Source organism: Nylanderia fulva, unplaced genomic scaffold (genome assembly GCF_048542155.1).
Source record: "Nylanderia fulva isolate GAGA-0341 unplaced genomic scaffold, ASM4854215v1 Scaffold17, whole genome shotgun sequence".
Lineage (NCBI taxonomy): Eukaryota > Metazoa > Arthropoda > Insecta > Hymenoptera > Formicidae > Nylanderia > Nylanderia fulva.
Genome location: NW_028189945.1, coordinates 4,179,136 through 4,199,708, shown reverse-complemented (window position 1 = coordinate 4,199,708; position 20,573 = coordinate 4,179,136). Strand labels below are relative to the sequence as shown.

General features: G+C 27.7%; 1 protein-coding gene across 2 annotated transcripts; it reads left to right on the top strand.

The window, feature by feature from the left end:
- The first annotated feature begins 9,694 nt into the window (after positions 1-9,694).
- bond (elongation of very long chain fatty acid james bond protein) lies at positions 9,695-20,194 on the top strand. 2 transcript variants are annotated; one of them, XM_029312254.2, is made up of 9 exons: positions 9,695-10,277; positions 14,153-14,330; positions 15,304-15,621; positions 16,462-16,555; positions 17,880-18,070; positions 18,179-18,268; positions 18,406-18,462; positions 18,880-19,122; positions 19,642-20,194. In XM_029312254.2, exons 4-9 carry the CDS (start codon positions 16,495-16,497, stop codon positions 19,798-19,800), a joined length of 801 nt encoding a protein of 266 aa, XP_029168087.2. In that variant the 5' UTR covers positions 9,695-10,277; positions 14,153-14,330; positions 15,304-15,621; positions 16,462-16,494; the 3' UTR covers positions 19,801-20,194. The 2 variants fall into 2 exon arrangements, with proteins under 2 accessions (XP_029168087.2, XP_085337339.1); XM_085481213.1 differs by lacking the exons at positions 9,695-10,277; positions 14,153-14,330 and having other exon boundaries at positions 14,964-15,621.
- The last annotated feature ends 379 nt before the right edge of the window (positions 20,195-20,573 follow it).

The window sequence follows — 20,573 nt, the reverse complement described above, 5'->3', positions numbered from 1 at the left end:
TATTATAAAAATATTAAACAAGAAAAATATTTAATCTATAAAAAATAATCCTAAAATAAAGCAATCGACTAATATAATACATAAAATTGGGTATCTAATCATCATATAAATTATAAAGTTCTGCAAGCATTTTACTCGAGAACAAGCATCAGATTCAGATTGCAAACTATCGTTATTTGATTGTGAACAACTAAAACGTTTAATATTAGGTGTTAGCAAACTCCTCATACGTGACTTTAAAACCAAGTAGACCCTCAAAAATCTCTCTACTTTCTTGTCTGTGCACTCCTTGAATTATTATTATGTCTCGACATAATTTTAATTCACCATATTTTTGTTATGTATAAAATTGATTCTCTTCAAATTTCAAGATTTTCGAATTCTGCTTTTTCAATAAATATATTTTTCGATTGAAAATGTTCTAAACAATTAAAATCGATTCTAAACAATACTAAGCATGTGAATCTTAAATATCTTAAAATTTGACACATTTTAAATAATTCGTTTCGTAATCTACATTGATCTATCTTAACTTAATGATTTTTAATTACACTTAGAAATTTCGTGTCTTTAATATTTTTATGTAAATGTGATTCCTGAATTTGAGAAATTAATTTTTTAACACAAAAAACGACAGCATTTCAATCCAAAGCCTCCTCAATGTAAATATCGAAATTTAAAATTGTGACCCGACTTAAAAATAAAGCAAATCCGAAAACGCAGTATTATTTAATATCGTTTCTAATTGTGAAAAATAATATTCGTTTCGCTTGTAGTTGTACGCTTTAAAAAATACAGTAGTTTAAACAAAACTGTCAAAGTTGATTCTCTTCAAATTTCAAGTTGTTCGAATTCTGCTTTCTCCATAAATTAACTTTTCGATTGAGAATGTTCTAAACAATAAAGATAGATTCTAAATACGACTGAGCATGTATATTTGACATATCTTAAAGCTTCTAACTTCTTAAATTTTTCGCTTCAACATCGAAATCGATCTATCTTCGCTTAAAGACTTTGAACGCACTTGAAAATCTGTTTTTAATATATATTAAAGTGAATCTGACAACTAAATATAAAAAATTGATTTTTTTTTTTAATACCGAAAATGATAGTACGTCGATCGCTCGCGTCGTCAGTCGAAAAATCAAAAGTTCAAGTTTTTCCCAAAAATGAAAATAACGCAAATCCAAATCAACAGTCTTATTAAGAATCGTTTATAGATGTGTGAACTGAAATTCGTTTCGCTTTAAATCGCACACTTTAAAAAATACAGCAGTTTAAACAAAACTGACAAAAATAAATTTTTTCAAACTGAAAATAACGAAAATCCAAATCAGCAGTCTTATTAAGAATCGTTTATAAATATGTGAACTGAATTTCGTTTCGCTTTAAGTCGCACACTTTAAACAATACAGCAGTTTAAACAAAACTGTCAAAAATAAATTTTTTCAAATTGAAAATAACGCAAATCTAAATCAGCAGTCTTATTAAGAATCGTTTATAGATGTGTGAACTGAAATTCGTTTCGCTTTAAATCGCACACTTTATAAAATACAGCAGTTTAAACAAAACTGACAAAAATAAATTTTTTCAAATTGAAAATAACGAAAATCCAAATCAGCAGTCTTATTAAGAATCGTTTATAGATGTGTTAACTGAAATTCGTTTCACTTTAAATCGGACTCTGTGAAGTTGGCACGGCTTTTTTCGATTTTCAAAAAAAACATATGAGTTCTAGTAGCACTTTTAAGAGTTCTAGAGTTCCTGATAGGTTTCGCAAATAGTTCTGTCAATTTAAGGTCAAAAAACGAATTTTTTTAAAATGTCGTGCTAACTTCCCGTAGCACGACACTTATGCAAAAAAAATTTTTTATTTATGTATTTCGATAGATTTCGACGAGATCTAGAGTTCCTGATAGATTTTAACAATAGTTCCGGCGAACTATGCATTCTACGAGTTAAAAAACAAAATTTAAACGATATTTGTAAAAATTTTATTTTGTTGTGCTAATAGAAATATTCATTTCTCACGGCGCAATTTGCGAGCTCTAGGATAGTTCTGACCTCCAAAATAATGTTCGACAATAGTTCTGTCGATTAACCATAATTAACTTAATTAATTAATAAGCTATTATAGCACGACATCGCGGAAGAGTGTCGTGCTAGTAGAAATATCTATTTCTCTGGGCGCATTTTACGAGTTCTAGGATAGTTCTGACCTCCAAAATAATTTTTGATAATAGTTCTGTCGATTAACAGTAATTAACTTAAATAATTAATAAGATAATTATAGCACGACACTCGAACAAAGGGTGTCGTGCTAAGTATATATCGCAGTTCTAGGGGGGGTTTTGGCCAATTCTCGTAGAGTTCTATGCTTTGCAATTATTTTTAAAAATAGTTCCGGCGATTAAACATTTTTTAATAATTTTTAAAATTTTTTAATGTCCGATTTCAGCACGACACTCGAGCAAAGGGTGTCGTGCTGAGTATATATCGCAGTTCTAGGGAAAGTTTTGGCTAGTTTTCGTAGAGTTCTATGCTCTGCAATTATTTTCAATAATAGTTCCGACGAGTAAACATTTTTTAATAATTTTTAAAATTTTTTAATGTCCGATTTTAGCACGACACTCGAGCAAAGGGTGTCGTGCTGAGTATATATCGCAGTTCTAGGGAAAGTTTTGGCTAGTTCTCGTAGAGTTCTATGCTCTGCAATTATTTTCAATAATAGTTCCGGCGAGTAAACATTTTTTAATAATTTTTAAAATTTTTTAATGTCCGATTTCAGCACGACACTCGAGCAAAGGGTGTCGTGCTGAGTATATATCGCAGTTCTAGGGGGAGTTTTGGCTAGTTCTCGTAGAGTTCTATGCTCTGCAATTATTTTTAAAAATAGTTCCGGCGAGTAAACATTTTTTAATAATTTTTAAAATTTTTTAATGTCCGATTTCAGCACGACACTCGAGCAAAGGGTGTCGTGCTGAGTATATATCGCAGTTCTAGGAAGAGTTTTGGCTAGTTCTCGTAGAGTTCTATGCTCTGCAATTATTATTAATAATAGTTCCGGCGATTAAACATTTTTTAATAATTTTTAAAATTTTTTAATGTCCGATTTCAGCACGACACTCGAGCAAAGGGTGTCGTGCTGAGTATATATCGCAGTTCTAGGGGGAGTTTTGGCTAGTTCTCGTAGAGTTCTATGCTCTGCAATTATTTTTAAAAATAGTTCCGGCGAGTAAACATTTTTTAAAAATTTTTAAAATTTTTTAATGTCCGATTTCAGCACGACACTCGAGCAAAGGGTGTCGTGCTGAGTATATATCGCAGTTCTAGGAAGAGTTTTGGCTAGTTCTCGTAGAGTTCTATGCTCTGCAATTATTTTTAAAAGTAGTTCCGGCGATTAAACATTTTTTAATAATTTTTAAAATTTTAAAAATTATTAAAAAATGTTTAATCGCCGGAACTATTATTAATAATAATTGCAGAGCATAGAACTCTACGAGAACTAGCCAAAACTCTTCCTAGAACTGCGATATATACTCAGCACGACACCCTTTGCTCGAGTGTCGTGCTGAAATCGGACATTAAAAAATTTTAAAAATTATTAAAAAATGTTTACTCGCCGGAACTATTTTTAAAAATAATTGCAGAGCATAGTACTCTACGAGAACTAGCCAAAACTTTCCCTAGAACTGCGATATATACTCAGCACGACACCCTTTGCTCGAGTGTCGTGCTAAAATCGGACATTAAAAAATTTTAAAAATTATTAAAAAATGTTTATCGCCGGAACTATTTTTAAAAATAATTGCAAAGCATAGAACTCTACGAGAACTAGCCAAAACTCCCCCTAGAACTGCGATATATACTCAGCACGACACCCTTTGCTCGAGTGTCGTGCTGAAATCGGACATTAAAAAATTTTAAAAATTATTAAAAAATGTTTACTCGCCGGAACTATTATTGAAAATAATTGCAGAGCATAGAATTCTACGAGAACTAGCCAAAACTCTCCCTAGAACTGCGATATATACTCAGCACGACACCCTTTGCTCGAGTGTCGTGCTGAAATCGGACATTAAAAAATTTTAAAAATTATTAAAAAATGTTTAATCGCCGGAACTATTTTTAAAAATAATTGCAAAGCATAGAACTCTACGAGAACTAACCAAAACTCCCCCTAGAACTGCGATATATACTCAGCACGACCCCCTTTGCTCGAGTGTCTTGCTGAAATCGGACATTAAAAAATTTTTAAATTATTAAAAAATGTTTACTCGCCGGAACTATTATTGAAAATAATTGCAGAGCATAGAACTCTACGAGAACTAGCCAAAACTCTCCCTAGAACTGCGATATATACTCAGCACGACACCCTTTGCTCGAGTGTCGTGCTGAAATCGGACATTAAAAAATTTTAAAAATTATTAAAAAATGTTTAATCGCCGGAACTATTTTTAAAAATAATTGCAAAGCATAGAACTCTACGAGAACTGGCCAAAACCCCCCCTAGAACTGCGATATATACTTAGCACGACACCCTTTGTTCGAGTGTCGTGCTATAATTATCTTATTAATTATTTAAGTTAATTACTGTTAATCGACAGAACTATTATCAAAAATTATTTTGGAGGTTAGAACTATCCTAGAACTCGTAAAATGCGCCCAGAGAAATAGATATTTCTACTAGCACGACACTCTTCCGCGATGTCGTGCTATAATATTTTATTAATTAATTAAGTTAATTATGGTTAATCGACAGAACTATTGTCGAACATTATTTTGGAGGTCAGAACTATCCTAGAGCTCGCAAATTGCGCCGTGAGAAATGAATATTTCTATTAGCACAACAAAATAAAATTTTTACAAATATCGTTTAAATTTTGTTTTTTAACTCGTAGAATGCATAGTTCGCCGGAACTATTGTTAAAATCTATCAGGAACTCTAGATCTCGTCGAAATCTATCGAAATACATGAATAAAAAATTTTTTTTGCATAAGTGTCGTGCTACGGGAAGTTAGCATGACATTTTTAAAAAATTCGTTTTTTGACCTTAAATTGACAGAACTATTTGCGAAACCTATCAGGAACTCTAGAACTCTTAAAAGTGCTACTAGAACTCATATGTTATTTTTGAAAATTGAAAAAAGCCGTGCCAACTTCACAGAGTCTTTAAATCGCACACTTTATAAAATACAGCAGTTTAAACAAAACTGTCAAAAATAAATTTTTTCAAATTGAAAATAACGCAAATCCAAATCAACAGTCTTATTAAGAATCGTTTATAGATGTGTGAACTGAAATTCGTTTTGCTTTAAATCGCACACTTTATAAAATACAGCAATTTAAACAAAACTGTCAAAAATGAATTTTTTCAAATTGAAAATAACGCAAATCCAAATCAGCAGTCTTATTAAGAATCGTTTATAGATATGTGAACTAAATTTCGTTTCGCTTTAAGTCGCACACTTTAAAAAATACAGCAGTTTAAACAAAACTGTCAGAAATAAATTTTTTCAAATTGAAAATAACGCAAATCCAAATCAACAGTCTTATTAAGAATGGTTTATAGATGTGTAAAAGTAGAAAATCCAGATCGCAATCGCGTCGTTTCAGAAAATCGAAAAAATACAAAGTCAAATTTTTCCCCCAAATTAGAAAAATACCACGGAAATCCAAATCATCGTCTAATATAAGACCATACGTTTTTATTCGACATGTGTAAAACTGAATTATCGTTTCGTTTGTACACTCACCGCCTTAAAAATTACAGTCGTTTAATATGAACCTGTCAAATATGATTTATCTTTCAATTTACAAAGACTTTTCAATTTGTGTTGTATATTTTTTACTTTGGGAAAACAAAGGATTTCGATCAAGCCCAAAACGTTCCACAACATAAAGAAATTGTATCTAAATACAACTGTGCAGAGTAACTATGAAATTTTTTAAAGTCGGTTACACTATTAATACAGAATATTATTGCCTTCTCAACTCTGACAAACCGATCTATCTCCGCTTAAAAATTATTGCACTAATGTAAACAAAATATGTGTTTTTTAAGTGCAATTGTACATGTAGCTCTCTGAATATTCAAATGAATTTATATTTATATACGAGAAACTATATTAATATAAAACTATGTCTACGTCGCGCCAATTTTACTCACCATATTATATAGAAACTTATCAATAATTATTGAAACTTTTAATGAATTTAGAAACAAAAATAGCGTATTGCCATTTTAAGAAATTATTTTTATTTAATATTAAGATAATTAATTATTTCTAATTATTATATTTCCATATAGTATTTTTAATAGTAGTATATTAATTTATTCTCAAGTAGTGTTTTATGTTTTCTATCTACAACAATTAGAATGTTTTTTCATTTTCCATTCGATTAAACTTTTGTTTGGTTATTCTTAGTTATGTCAAACAAAAAAATAGATCAAGTCGCATACAAAAAGTTACTTCACCCCAAATTCACCGAAAATAAAAATAAAAAAATCCGAAATGTATATCAATTACAGAAAAAATATTAACATTCCACATTGCATTAAGTTCGATTATCCCAAACCATATTCTCACTTTTATACATACCATCCAACTTTTACTAATTCCAACTGCATGCTCTGACTGTACTCCCATATGGATATTGCTGGGGGGGGGGGGGGGGGCAACAGAAATCAACTGCACATTGTTTTTTACATTATATTTATATCATATTTGCAAACAATTAAAGTATATTCTCGCACTAAATAAATATAATTTACACTTTCACAACAGATGCACATTCGTGCACAATTAATAAACGGACGTACGGACGAAACAAAATTTACTATACACTTGGCACAAAAATAGGCAATTTCGGGCACTTTCACCGCATCCCGTTAATCGATCAGTTCGATATTAATCGCATTTTGCGAATAAAAAATTAAAACAGAAACAAAAATTTGTTAAAAAAATATCCCTTTTTCGATTCTCGATAAAGCGAAGCGTCCGAGTTTAAGATAACATAAACGCCATCATAACATTCCCATTAAATTTATACTCGTTAGAATGTCAATACATAGAAGAATATAATCGCAGACAATAAATCTCCCGGCGCAGCCGACGTTTCTATACGTTATCGTCGCGAAGCCTAAACGTCACTCACATCAGGAAGAACACTTGCGCGCCACGGCAGTTACTCGGAAGCGTCACAAAAGCTCAAGCGAAGTGAGAGCGAGTGAGGGGCGCCCCTCACACAGCTCGCCATTCCCCAAATCACGATGTCCGCGACTCCCGGGGCCCCCGTACCGACCGCCGGGCTACCCGTCACGACGATTAGGGCTCCTCGCGAGGCTCTCGGGGAGCGAGTAGCGTCGAAGATAAGCGCGAAATGACGGCGGAATAGTTTCAAACGAGAAACGTCCTCCATCCCCTTCCCACCAATCTCCGATTCGCGATCGTTCCGAGGTCCCCATCGAGGCCCGGATGCTCTTCGAGCATATATTCGGTCCATCACGTCGAAACACGACACTCCCGGACACTCCCGGACACTCCCGGACTTGCACTCCCGTTCGCGTTACTCGCGCACGAAATCCAAACAAGACGCGGAGCATTCGCGACGCACAGTCTACTCCTTCGCCGCTGGACTTGTACTAACTGGTGGCGGCGCTGGCGGAAGTTCGTGACGTGGTGACGCCACGTCAGAATCGGCCGATTTCATGTATTACTACGCGCGGGAATTTTCAACGCGTAAATAATAAATAATATATAATTAGCAAATGTACATAATTTTAATTCGGCGAATATCAATTATGTACATAATTTTATTATAAGGGAATACATAATTTTAATTCCCGATTTTCTATTATGTACATAATTTTAATTCGTCGAATTTCTATTATGCACACAGTTTTAATTTTTTATTTGTTATTATATATACATAATTTTAATTTGCCGTATTTTTATTATGTAAATAATTGAAATTGTACATAATAAAAATTCGATCAATTAATATTATGTACATAATAAAACTTCGGGAATTCAGGTATTAAAATTATGTATATAATAGGAATTCGGCGAATTAAAATTATAATCATATAATAGAAATTGAAGAATACAAATTATGTACATAATAGAAAGAAGATCGAGGACAACAGTTTCAAGTGTTTGAATTAATTTGGTTCAAAATATCTATATATAAATATCTTGATGTTTGAAGCGGCATTAGCGGCCGTATTATTTGTTTATTTATTCCTGTAGATATTACTAGTAAATGAATAAATAAATAAATGAATAATGTAATAAGATGACACAAAACACAAGACTTGAATCTATTGTCACTTGGATCTAAATTTTAATAATTGACAGAAAAAGATGAGAATTTCTACAATGTAACATTGTAGACTTGTCTTTTCCAGCTAAATAAAATTAATTTTTTTGTATATTGCGTACACATCATTTTTTCTATGATCAGACTGACAATGAGTTATTTGATATACGCAGCAGTAGAATAGATCAAGTTTGATTAATTTAATGTATACTTTAATCAAATCCTATAAATTTATTCTAGAAATATCAAGAACGTTCAGACTAAGAGATAAAGAGTTTTCTATTTAAATAATTAAGAGAGAGAGAGAGAGAAAGAGAGAGAGAGAGAGAGAGAGAGAGAGAAAAGAAAAAACCAAAATTTTATTCTGTGTTTAATCTTTGTCTAAAAAGAAATTTATTATTAAATATTTATTGTTAAATATTAAAAGTCATGAAACTCTGTGATATAATTGATTAAACTTCTGTAAAGAAAAGATCAATCAAAATCTCGCAAAAAAGATATTTGCTTAAATTAAAAAGATAACAAATTTACAGAAGAATTAAATAAGACTATTTATTGTTAAATATTAAAAGTCATGAAACTCTGTGATATGATTGATTAAACTTCCGTAAAGAAAAGATCAATCAAAATCTCGCAAAAAAGATATTTGCTTAAATTAAAAAGATAAAAAATTTACAGAAGAATTAAATAAGACTAAACACTCTGTAGATTTTTCTATATTCATTATTTTATTTATTTAATGTGCATATAACGTTATTTAATAAAAAGTAGAATTACAAAATTATTTTGTTATATATCTCGTAATATTTATATCTTCTTTTAAATTGGAAAATTCTAAGTCATTTTTAAAGAAAAACAAAATATATGAAATTAATTTGCACATCATATATTGTATATAATATGGTTAACATATAGCTGATCGTATGTGAAACAATCGCTTGTTCATAATTCGTATGTTATCAGTATGTTATCATTCGAATCTTTTTATCAAATTCGTTGTTGTAAACGTCATTCATGAATCACTAAATTACGTATCACTAAATCAAATTAAACGTAATATTTGATCAAAATTTCGATATTAATTTACTCTATTCGATATCCTCTAATATCAAATTAATTTTAATATTAACGGTTTTTATTATGACTATTATATTATAATGTTTTTTTTTTATTATTAATATTATACAAATATTAGAAATTGTGAGTTGGGTATTATTTTAATAATAAACTTTTAATATTGCAATTATCAACAAGTTATGTATTATATATATTATAAATCAAGAACTCATGTAAAACATATTATTATGTAAAACATATAATTATGCATATAATATATACATATAATTGAATTTATTAAAGACTAAAAAAGTTAATAATTATTTTATACATATATAGCAAACAATGTCTCATCAATTAAAGAAAATGAGAACAAAAAGAAAAATGATATCAAAAGAAAAGAAATATATTTGTTCGATTAGCGCGAATTATTAGTCGGAAAAACAACGTTTGTTTTTTTATGGATTTCTGATAAATAAATTTTGTGTTATATTTATAGTATAGAGTTTACGTTCTACATAAGTAAAAAGTTACAACGTGTGTGGCACACGCTTGTGTTTTATTCTAGTGATATAGAAGATTTGCTTTAAAATAATGACTTCAATACATGCTTGCAGTTTGTTTAACAATATAAAAAGTCCTTATATTTTTTGTGGACTACTTCCTTAATATTGATTTATACCGTCTTGTTCTCTTTCTTTGTTTTTCTTTTCTTCTGTGACCTACCCATTTCTCGTATGACCGATAATCTCGCACTAATACTGGTTTTTTGATTTTGTTATCCAGTCAATCAAGTCAAATAATTAATTGTAGCCGTGACCGTGTATGAGCTGCCAACGACCTACTTTTCTTGAGCACATCCCGAACGGGGACGAGTGAGAGGAAAAGGAAAAACAAGGTGGGGAAGTACCGAAAGAAGCAGATATATCCATAGCGAGTTCCACTTTTGTTATCAAATGCCGTTATATTTAATCTTGGTCCACGACTTTAAGATTAACCCATAACGGTCACCGAAATTTCTGTTTCCGCAATGTAGCTTCACAATCGAATAAATGGACGACTAAATGTGTTTTATTTCTTTTTATGAAAAAAGTATATATTTGAAGTATCTTAAGTTGTTATCATATTTCATAAAATATTTTTATAAAGATTATTTCTATACAAAAATTATAAAATGCGCAGCAAATTCGATACAAGAAGCATCGAATTAAACTAATTTTTTTTAGAAATTATTTGGTCAATAACAATTAATAAACACAACGATCTATAAGAGAATAAAGCAATTATATTTCTTGGACATTTTTAATCAATAGTAAACTGAAGTGAAAAAACTATTTTAAATATTTTTAACATATTGTATATATTAGTATATCACGATGTGAATGGATTTCGTATTAACATATATTAATATTTTTATTTTTAGAATTATAAAGCTAAAATTTTTAAACACATTGAAATAAAAATTTTAAAAGATAAAATAAATCTATGATGAATAAATGTTTCTTTTTTTTTTATTCTCAACACAATTATATGCATTTACATTACATAATTGACGATTTTTAATCAATAAATACTAATACAAGAATATATTATATATTCTTTTAAAGTTAAAAAAATATATATATATATATATATATATATATATATATATATACTTTTTAACAATATTTTCAATAGCAGCTTGAGATTACAGCCATATCAATCATAATCGTAAAAACCCAACAGTAAAATCATAAAAATTCTTTTTATAGCTTATTTATGATTATGTTGTAAGAGTTCACAAAAAATAAAAGGTTTGATGAATTTTTATTTGCAATCTCTGAATCTGTAATATTAATTGTAATCATGTAAAAACACGAGACTAAAATAAATAAAAATAGATATAAATCTAATTTTGTTACAATAGAATAATAGAAGATTATTTTTCACTTTTTGTCTTATAAGTTTGTGACTGTGTTGCAAGAGCTCGCAAAAAACAAAAAATTTGATAAATTTTCAAAACTTGAATGTAATAAATAGGTATATTTTTCTCGACTCTTTTAAATTTTTTTCTTCGATTTTTATGAAATTGCAGATTGCTTTAGTAAGAATGCGACGTAGCTTTATCCGCATTATCTTTAACACGTAAATCTGACAATGAGTTCATCGCAAACCTGTTAAAGGTATATACATATATCGACCACTTAACCCACTATAAAGAGTACATAATCCTACTTCCCTGCTGTAGATCGTTAACTTACTTCTTAGTTAAAAATAATGGAAAATAAGATCGAATATTCCAGATCAGTATTTGTAACACTTCCAGGCACTCACGTCTCTTATTAGCCTGATAGTCATCGTAATTATTTAACGTATGACCATTTGCCGACTGGTTCGCGTACACAGACTCGTTTCTAACGAACAATAAATATTTGTCAGCTCGTTAAAGTTAGATTGCGTGATGTGCAAAAGAATTTTACGACACTTTCCCGTTATTCAGTTTATGAGATACAGAATTCGTGACTTTTAACTGTCCGCAATTTCCTGACTATCTAAAATTAAAAATTTTAAGAATATATATTCTTGCAATATATATGTATATTTTAATTTAATGAAAAATTAGTTACAATAATTTTATTTAAAATCTCGCATGTTTTACCTAATTTTGTTATTGATAAGTTATTTAGTATCATAAACTTTTTAGATTATTGAAATTTTTCTTATAATTATTAGAATATATTTGCCAAATAATCATAGCGATAAAATATTTTTTGCTACATAACAACTAATTATAAAATAATCTTATTTCTATTATTTATATCATTTTTATTGCTTTTTATGTTAACTGAATAACGTACTTGAATAACTAAATATATACAAAATAAATACATATATAATTGTGTCATTTTACCATTTATGTGACATTTATTTGGGTAACACAGAAACTTCTAGAGGCATTTTATAACTTGTTATACGATACATTCATCATTAACGTCCAGCTGATATATTCTTGAATGTACAGTATTAGCAATAGTAAAATATGCCGTTGGCGCCATCATCTAACGGTGTCATTAGTCATGCTTTCATTCTTCTGTATAAACATTGACACATAAACTACGGTTCTATCTATTTTCCAATTACAACAAATCGCAGTCTAATGTCAGAATACGATATTTCCTTGTTGTGAACTACAATATATCTTCGTCTAACGATAATTGTAGCGTTCTCATTAGTTGATTAATTAAGTTATACTTACGTTGGCCAATTGTTCGCAAATCAAAGCGGAAACTACTGGCATAGATTCTGGACTTTCGTCATGAAAATTACAAATATGCTTGCCCGCATTAAATAGTGACATTCTTTAATTTTGAAATTTTTCGCTAGTAAAAGTTGAAAGCATCATTAATTTGTAAACAATAAAGCAATAAAAAAATACTCAATAAAATTTTGATTAAGAAACATAAAATTAATCAAAGAATCACATTTATGCACATCTTGCATTAAAAAGCAATACATATAGAATTTAGAATAAATGCAAAACACTAATGATATAAATATAAAATAAAAGTTATAATATATCTATATTTCTCCAAAGAGATTATTAAACTTTTAAACGTATTTATTAAATAACAAACTAATTATTTAATAATAGTAACATATACACATATATGTACTTTTTGCTATTTTAGCGCTATTAACATCAACTGTAAACAATAATTAATTAGACGATTAACGATTTATATCACGTCTACCTGTAAATAAGCTACATGTGTTATTATTATGATGATCGAGACATGTAAATTGCCTTTATAAACTATATTATATTTTTTCTTTTATTAGTATAAGAATTATTATATAATTTAACATTATTGTTTTTTCTTATCAGTAGTTTAAATATTGTTTACTTTAATAAATTTAATATCCGTAACTTTTAAATACTTATAAAATTATAAGTAATATAACATGCAAAACATATGACTAATATTTTATCTATATATGTATATTTATTCCCTCATTTCAATTACAGAATTATATAGATTTTGAAAATTATGTCAGTAATTATATCAAATTACAAGAATTCTAGTTTTGCAAATCAAAATCTGTTTGTTTCTCTTCCTCTTTTTCTTCTTTCTTTTTCTCTGTCTCTCTCTCTACTTAACTTGCTTATTCCGGACAAACTGACTAAAAAATCCGCTTAAATATTTGAATCTCTCATTTTTTTCGTTAAATAATTAATGTTTTTCTCTCTTTCTCTCTCTCTCTCTCTCTCTCTCTCTTTTTATTTATTTCCCGGTTTTACTGAAATTAAAATATTTGAAGCATGCATATAGACACACACATTATTTATTTACAATATTATACATATATATGTACAATATTATAAGAAATTTATAAACTTTAAAATTTATAAATTTTATTTCTAAAAATTATAATACATTATTTACAGCCATAAAGTTGATTATATAAAGATTTGTTCCATATTTTAAAGTTGAAGTTATGAAGAAAACCACAAAACGTAGTTACGAATAAGTTACATCATTATCTGCATCATTATCATTTCTCAAATGTTTCTCTTAACTCTTTTTCACGTTTTTTCCACATACGGGTATATCTTGCTTATTCCGGTTAAATACATGATAAACAAATATTTAATTCGTAGGAATACGATTGAAATTTTCTGTGACGTAGGCATGAAAATGAACTAATTTGCATAAAAGAAAGTCATAGATAGATTTTTTATTCAATCAGGAGTATACGATGACCTGTATTGTTATTTCTTTTTTCGATTTCAAGGTGACCTTTCATCGAACAATCAGATATTCGAATTTATGTAAATCCAAATAACGGAAGCACCCACAATATGTCACAAGAAGACGATCGCTGGCACTTTTTTTAAAAGTGAAAAGCAAAATCGGTAACATTCGTGCGCGAGACAGCGTTGGATTACATCGACAGGTTCTATTCATATGAGGTAAGTGGAGGACTTCGAAAACGCATTTGTTAACAATAGCAATTTGTTCAAAATAAATTTAAATATTATTAAATAAAATCACGTATCTTATTTCATCTAAAGAATACATAACAATATAATTATATAACAATATGATTATATAATAAAGTATGTAATAAAGAATATATAAAATATTACATATTATATGTATATAAAATAATTACAGAATAGATTATTAATCTTTACATGCATTTTCCCAAACAATGAAATTTTGAGCAAATTTTATTATATTGATGATTCAATGACTAATAATAAAAATCACAAAATATTTTAATAATAAAAATTACAAAAATTTTATTAAAATATGATCTAAAAATCTAAATTAACAGATATAACAAGAATGATTAATAAACTCTTTAAATAAATTGAAGTCGCCAGTGAAAAATGATTAATGTTGAAAAAAAATTAAGAAAATTTTTAATTTTTAAATTATATATTAAATTTTATAGATAATATATTTATATATTACGGAAAGAATTTGCGAAAATGACCGTGAAAATATATGTTACGTTAAACGTGCAAATAATACGAGCATTACATTATTTTTATCGTGACACTTATATACAACAATTACAATAATTACAATAATTACAATAATTACAATAATTACAATAATTAAGGCCATTGATAGATGATAAGGATATGTAACGTAGACTTGTGGCTCGTATTATTTGCACGTTTAACGTGACATATATTTTCGCGGTCATTCTCGCAAATTCTTTCCGTGTTCTCCTTTCCTCTGGCACGTTCTTCCACTCCCATCTTTCTACTGCTTTCACGTCTCCCAAGGATCATCGTGTCCCATATATTCACATGTGTTTCCTTTCTTCTTTTCCTTTCCTTATTTTATCAGTTCGCAGTCGACAGCCACCAAATATAGAGCTATACTTTTTGCGTCTACTTACTTTTTTATTTTTTTGTTCCTTATCATCAGCTACTTATTGCTGTTATCGGAAGTGACGAAAATCAACAAGTGCGGTGGGGATCGGAGGATACATTTGTCGAACGGTGATCCTCTTGACGGGCGCTCACCACAAGTGGGCGATCAGTTTTTCGTAGGACGTGTCTCTCTTCTCATCGTATATCGACGAGCAGCGAGACGCTCGTGAAGCAAATCGTATATCGAAGTTTATCCGTTCCTCTTCTTATTTTAATGTGTTGATTTTGAGCAAAGACCACGAGTACCAAAAGTTCCTGCATTTCAAAGTTTGAGAAATAATAACAAGACAATTCAGTGCTCGTTAAAGAAAAAGTGAGTATGCTACGAATAAATGTGAATTTCTCTGTTGTGAACACGAGTAAAAATCTGTGAGACATTTGTATCGATTATTTATTCTTATGTTTGTTGAAATTTTAACACAATAAGAGTTACTTTAGCCATTTATAATGGTGTTCTTATAAGTTAATGTTATAAAATAAATAAATATGATAAATAATACATTATTTTTTTGTTTGCATTACTGATAATGATCAATATTAATAATGTTACAAACCATTCTGTGTGCGATTTATGTGATAAGACAAAATATTTAATTAGATATAGATATATCGCACTTATGAAATTTATGTATTGAGAAATAATATTTTATATCCACGTAAAAAGCGAACTTAAAATATTTTGCCTACTAACTTAAAATATTTTGAACATATTCATTAAATCTATAATATATATACTGAGACACATTTTTTATTATAAAATAGTGAAAAATTAATTTTAATTTTTACTTTACATGAAATTTTCATATTAAAAATATATAAAGAAAAGAAAAAGTAAATGCAAATTTTTTTGATCTGTTGAAAGATATGGTTTAAAGAAAAAGAAAAATGTTCAAATCAATTAAAGAAAAATTTAAGACATATTTATTGAATAAAATATTCTGCGTTCTTATTTCCTATTTCCTACATAGAAAATTTTACATTTATATATATCATGTATCAGAGTTTTTCACTTTATTATTAATAATTTCTTTTTACATTTTCTTTTTAATTCTGTAAGTGTCGACAATAATGAAGTAAAAAGAAACCTTTAAAACTAAACCGTACATGATAAATATAAAAATTTAATAAGTACGTTTTTATATTCATATTTCAGATTCCCTACATCTGAGCACATTACATCACCGACATGGCTAGTCTTATACGAGACGTAGTTAGTAATTATAATGAAGCTGTGAAAAATATTAAAGGTGAGCTTATTAACACTATAAAAGTAACTAATTTTTTGAAACAGTATTCTTTTCAAACAAAATTCTTTTAAACAAGATAACATAAATGAACTATCTTAAACGGTCAATTATATTAAAACTTTATAGTTCTATAATTATTTACATAACAATTTTATGTAATTATGAAAACATTAATGATATTCAGTGTGCTTACATCAAATTTCTTTTGTAGTATTATAATATCTTGTTTACATAATTAATTGTATAAATTTCGTATTTGCAAAAAACAAAAGAAAAACAATTTTGTAAAGTATCTTCACAAATATGGATGCAATTTGGACAATTTTAATTACACTTGTCCAAAAAAATCAATTTGTTATCTTAAATTCTTGCAAATATATCTAAATATAATATATGTTATAATATATATATGTATATATATATGTATATATATATATATATATATATATATATATATATATAGTGTGTATATATAATATTTGTTTTTTAAAAAAACTATTCAAAAATATTTATTTTAAAAAATCATTAAGAAATATCTATTTTCCATTTCGTATTTTAAATAAATGTATGAAGAGCATTTTACATTTTGCATTTGTAAATGGAAAGATTTACAATTATTTTGTATTTTCTATTTTAAATATATTTAAACACCCATTTTTTTTGGATATCCCAGGTATATAACTAAATTGTTAGATAAGCGTAATGTAATCATCATATTACATCATTTGCATATAGTATCTCACTTTATTTTTAAATAGAAAAATTCAATTTGATAAATTAGTTTTTAACTCGGATTTATCCAAAAAAATTCATACATTTATACAAAAAAAACTATTATTATTCATTTAATTAATATTCATCATAAATATTTTATATTTATATTAATTGCATTTTTCCAACGCATATATTATCATATATTTACATCACTTCGATTATCTGATTTAAACTAAAATTATAATTTATGAATAGCGTATAAATAAATGAATAAATGAATTGATATTTGTATTTTAATAATTCATAAATAATCCAAACAGAATCTATGTTCATTATCTGGAGAGAGATATCGGTTTCAGTTCAATTCTCTAACAGACACATGTATATATATAAATAATTATAAAATATGTAAAATTACACTTGTTATTTAAGTAAAATAATAAATATTTTAAATTTGATAATCCAATTAATTTTAAAAATAATTTAAAATTGATAAAAGAATTTGTTTATACATTAACTAATTATCTATTGTACAATTGCTATTAATTAGAAATTTTCGACGCGTTTTATGACTTTTCCAAAAAATAAATGAATCTTTCTTTTATGACAGATCCAGTAATAGACACATGGCCTTTAATGGGATCTCCGGGACCTGTATTATGTATTGTCGGCGTATATTTAATATACGTCTTGAAGGTTGGACCAAAAATGATGGAGAAAAAGCCAGCCTTTCAGCTGAATACCGTTATGATTTTATATAATGCGTTTCAAGTGCTCTTCAGTATCTGGCTGGCAAGTTTGGTAAGTCTTCTGTTATAATTCCGTATCTCTTTGATTAAATGCATAACAAATTTAAATATAATAAGATTTAGTACATATATAATAATCTGTATAACTCACCGATTTCAGACACGACAAGTCGATATTAAAGATTTATTCACTTTTCACGGATGCAATTTGCATTTACCTGATGCAGAAATAAAACACAAACAAGCAGTGGTAGGAATTTTTTCGTAATTGTCAATAATTGTAAATTATTTGATTAAATTTTAACAATTTTCACAGTTAAGCAAAAACACATTAGTAAATAATATAAACACATTTTTTAACAATAATCATATATATGTTTCGGATAGATATCACGATTGGCATGGTGGTATTTCTTCGCAAAAATGATTGAACTTCTCGACACAGTAAGTAAATATATATAAAAATAAAATTAACTAATTAATTATAATAATTTAGTGTTTAATATGTATTAGTTGATTCATAAGGATTTCGTAAGACAATACAGTAGCATTTGTATCGTGCTGCCGTTATTGTTTAAAAGTACACCATTGTTTCGTCATTTAACCGACAAAAGCAGTCGTAACCAACTGTATTTTGAAATACGGATGAAGCGCTTTGTTAAGTCGACTGTCAATAAGTATTTGTCAATTTCATACATTGTCTTAATTATATATCAGTACTTGTAAAAATAGATTGTCTTTAAAAACGTTCTTTTCTTCACACACGTTATCTCAAAAATATCACGTATTATAACATTAGGATAAAATAGAAAAAAAGATTTTTAAAATTTAATGTAACTCCTAATATATTTTTTTTTAAAGATATTCTTCATTTTGAGGAAGAAGCAAAACCAGGTGACTTTTCTTCATGTTTATCACCACTCTTCAATGGCCATTTGGTCATGGTGTTACTTAAAATTTTTACCTGGCGAACAAGGTATTGTCGTAGGATTCTTGAATTCCGTGGTCCACATTATTATGTACAGTTATTATTTCGTCGCGGCACTTGGTTCCAAATACAGAAAATATCTCTGGTGGAAAAAATATATGACTAAGATTCAACTGGTAATTATCTCTCAAATTTAATGTTTTATTAATTGTAAATTGCCAAAGAGTAATTTACAATTATTCAGCAGTATACGACATGTCATTGATCTTATAGATCATCTTATCAATATATCTATTTAAAAAATTTTAACATTTTTAATAATAATAGAATTTGTAGTATTATATATTTTAGAAAAAATTATTTTATATCTTTTTATTAATTCTTTTAATTAATATTTAAATAATGCTAATATTTATACTGCTGAATATCCTTATAGAAATTTATCACTAGTAACGCCAATTTATCACTTATTTCGAGTACTTGATCATTTATTTCAAGTACTTAAATTACTGTATAATCAGTATTTTAAGTACTCGAAATAAGTGATTAATTAGCCATACTAGTGATAAATTTCTACAAGAATATATGTATTATAATAACTGCTCAATAAATGCTGTTTAATAAAAAAATATGCAAAAGCATTGTTTACATAAATCAGATTTAATAATGGAAATTTTTGTCTTCTATTTTTTCAGCTGCAATTCGTATTAATGTTATTCTATCTACTATTAACATTGGTCATGGATTGCCGATTACCGAAGGCTTTGTCCTACTTCTTTGTAACAAATGTGACAATTTTTATTTATTTGTTCAGCGACTTTTATCGAAAAGCGTATAAAACGAAAACAGCCTAATAATAATTAGAAAATTAATCTCGCAAATAGTCAATAAAAAATTCGAATTCGAATGTACTTATATCTAAAGTTTTAAATAATAAATAGATTTTAATGAAATATTAATAAGATATATTCTGACAAAATATGTAAGAAGATAACTGCAACTCCCAGTGCAGCAATCTTGTATATTTGTATCATTTGTTTTTACAATGAAAAATGTTATGTAAATAAAAATATCAAAATGTGAAAGCGATCAAAATGCTTGCAACTTTGTAATTTATTAGTAATACAATTACAAAGATTTTATATTTAATCCTCGAAACGATTGTTTTCTAGATTTAGTTATTATTTGACATTGTATGTATATCAAAACTCAATCTGTTTTAGAAGAATTAAAAAGAAATAAAGAGAAAAAAAAACAACATTCACTCGGATTCAATTTATTGTCTGAAACAAAATGTGCGAAGTGTAATAAACCAATTTTCCGACGTTAAAACTTTCTAAATCAAATTAAAAACATTGCATTATTTCACGAAGGAAAAAACTTCTAAATGCAATATCAAGTTTTTTTAGTCGGACTCATGATTTCTATATTATTATTAGATTCTGCGTTTATGTCAAAATATAAAACTTATCAGCATTACAAATATTTTACTTCTAAAATATTTCTATAATTATTATGTTATACATATAGATACACATCAAAGATCAGATTCAAAATGTAAAATATAAAGAAAAAGTTATTAACATTGAAAAGTAGAATACACGTTTAATTATACATATAAAATATA

Coding starts and splice junctions, on each gene's coding strand:
- bond (XM_029312254.2), top strand. CDS start 16,495: ATGGCTAGTCTTATACGAGACGTAGTTAGTAATTATAATGAAGCTGTG. Junction 18,463..18,879: donor TGATTGAACTTCTCGACACA/GTAAGTAAATAT, acceptor TTTTTTTTAAAG/ATATTCTTCATTTTGAGGAA. Junction 19,123..19,641: donor ATATGACTAAGATTCAACTG/GTAATTATCTCT, acceptor CTATTTTTTCAG/CTGCAATTCGTATTAATGTT.